Below are 1,980 nucleotides of genomic sequence, written 5' to 3'. Positions count from 1 at the left end.
TAGTAGAGACGGGGTTTCACCATGTTGACCAGGATGGTCTCGATCTCTTGACCTCGTGATCCACCCGCCTCGGCCTCCCAAAGTGCTGGGATTACAGGCTTGAGCCACCGCGCCCGGCTGGAATAGTACATCTTGATGCAAGGACTACGTTAAAACAGAAATTTTTACTGAGAAGTAAAATCTGTCATTCTACTTTGTGCTGGAAGCTTCTAAAACAGCCTGGGGAGCAGGGAGGGTGAATTAAACTCTTCTGTACCGGTTATAGTTCTTCAAAGATAAGTATTTTGTCTCTTTGATAGGTACTTTTTTATCGTTGGCTGGTTGCAATGTTTGACTTCATTGATCATAAGGAGCAAATTAACTTGCTCTATGGCTTCTTTTTTGCCTCATTGCAAGATGATGCATTGGTGAGTAAAAATTGGACAGTATTGAGCATCAATCAAATAGTACATATGTGTATATTAATGTACCATATATGCTTCAGAGTGCTACACAATGTGTTTTTCCTTATTTTAAAAATAAGCATACAGAAATGTACCAAGATAACATAGTCATATGAAATATACAGAAAAGGCAAAGAATAGCATTCTATTTTGCACCTGTCTGTCAGATTAACAAAAATTTTTTATCATATCTACTTTATATCTTCTTTTAAGGAAATAAAAATGTTACAGATAGAGTTGATTCCACAATGGAGTCTCTGTGCTGAATTAGAGCACTCATTGCCATCTTTCCCTTTTTAAACCACTTCAGCAGGGTCCTATGAGTCATTTAGTCTACATTTTCTTGATTAACACTGCAAAAATCCTCATCAGAATTGAGAAGGAGAGAATTCCTTTTCATGAGTGCTAATGGAGTGATTTTGATTAAATAGCATAATTATTTCCCTTAAAAACATTAATAACTTGAAGAAATCAATCTACTGTCCACCTGGAAGACTTTTAGGGACCCATCAGTAGTTCATGGACCATGTGAATCACTCATATAACTCTCTTGCCTTTCGGAAGGGAATTCATTTATTGATTTTATTTTTTAAAAATGATGTTTCCAGTGTGTTCATTGCATTGCCCTACGCACTGTAGAAGATTCAAAGTTTAGCATAGAGTTTCTTTACTCCAGGAACTTGAAATCTGGTTCGGGAATTAAGGAAATCACATAGAGTTGAATTATCAAAAATAGTATATGATAGTTTGAGGATAATAATTGCTGTAATATTTCCAGGAAGGAAGAAAGCACTATAAATCAAAATGATTAGTAAAAACACCATAAAGTATGTGGGTGTTGAGCTGGGCCTTACAGGTTGAATAAGATTTGGGATTTGATGACAGAAAATGATATTTGATATGATGGGAGATAGTTTAAGCAAAGTTGTGAGATGTGTAAATTGTGTTTTAGGAGACCTTAAACAGACCAGCCTGACTTAATTGGAGGTGGTGGTAGGTGGTAAAGCTGAAAAAGTTGGGTGAGGACAGATTGTAGAGTTCTTCCAATGTGATGCTAAGGAATTTGAACTTTATTCAGTGGGGAAATCACTGAAAATTTCTGGGTAGGATATGTTGAAAGCAGGAAGCTATATCTAGTAGTGCCAAACAATGTGAATTAGGAGGGAGGCTGAAGGCAGGAAGACTGGTTAGAAAGCTGAACATGGTAATCTAGGTATATCATGATATCCTAGACAAGAAATTCTCAAATATTATCTGTGGACCCCCTGAGGCTCCCTGAGACCCTTTCAGGAAGTCTGAGAGGTCAAAATTATTTTCATAATCCCAAGGTATTATTTGCCATTTTCACTTTGTTGACCTTGGCACTGATGGTGCTAAAGCAATGGTGGGTAAAACCGCTGGCCCTTTAACATGAATCAAAGCAGTGGCACCAAACTGTACTAGCATATTCTTCATTGTGTTCTTCATTGTGGTAAAAAACAAAAATGCTAATTTCATTTAAGATTGTCAAGTGAAGCAGTAAAAATTAACTCATTTT

General features: G+C 36.8%; 1 protein-coding gene across 1 annotated transcript in view; it reads left to right on the top strand.

Annotated features, from left to right (window-relative positions):
- The window catches only part of CENPI (centromere protein I), a 74,394-nt gene that overhangs the window by 9,823 nt on the left and 62,591 nt on the right, over positions 1-1,980 (top strand). Inside the window, 1 exon segment of the mRNA XM_037730423.1 lies at positions 300-407. Coding sequence (XP_037586351.1) covers positions 300-407 — 108 coding nt within the window.

Source organism: Cebus imitator, unplaced genomic scaffold, assembly GCF_001604975.1.
Source record: "Cebus imitator isolate Cc_AM_T3 unplaced genomic scaffold, Cebus_imitator-1.0 Scaffold343, whole genome shotgun sequence".
Lineage (NCBI taxonomy): Eukaryota > Metazoa > Chordata > Mammalia > Primates > Cebidae > Cebus > Cebus imitator.
Note: the sequence above shows the minus strand (reverse complement) of the source record. Positions and strands in the feature narration are given on the sequence as shown.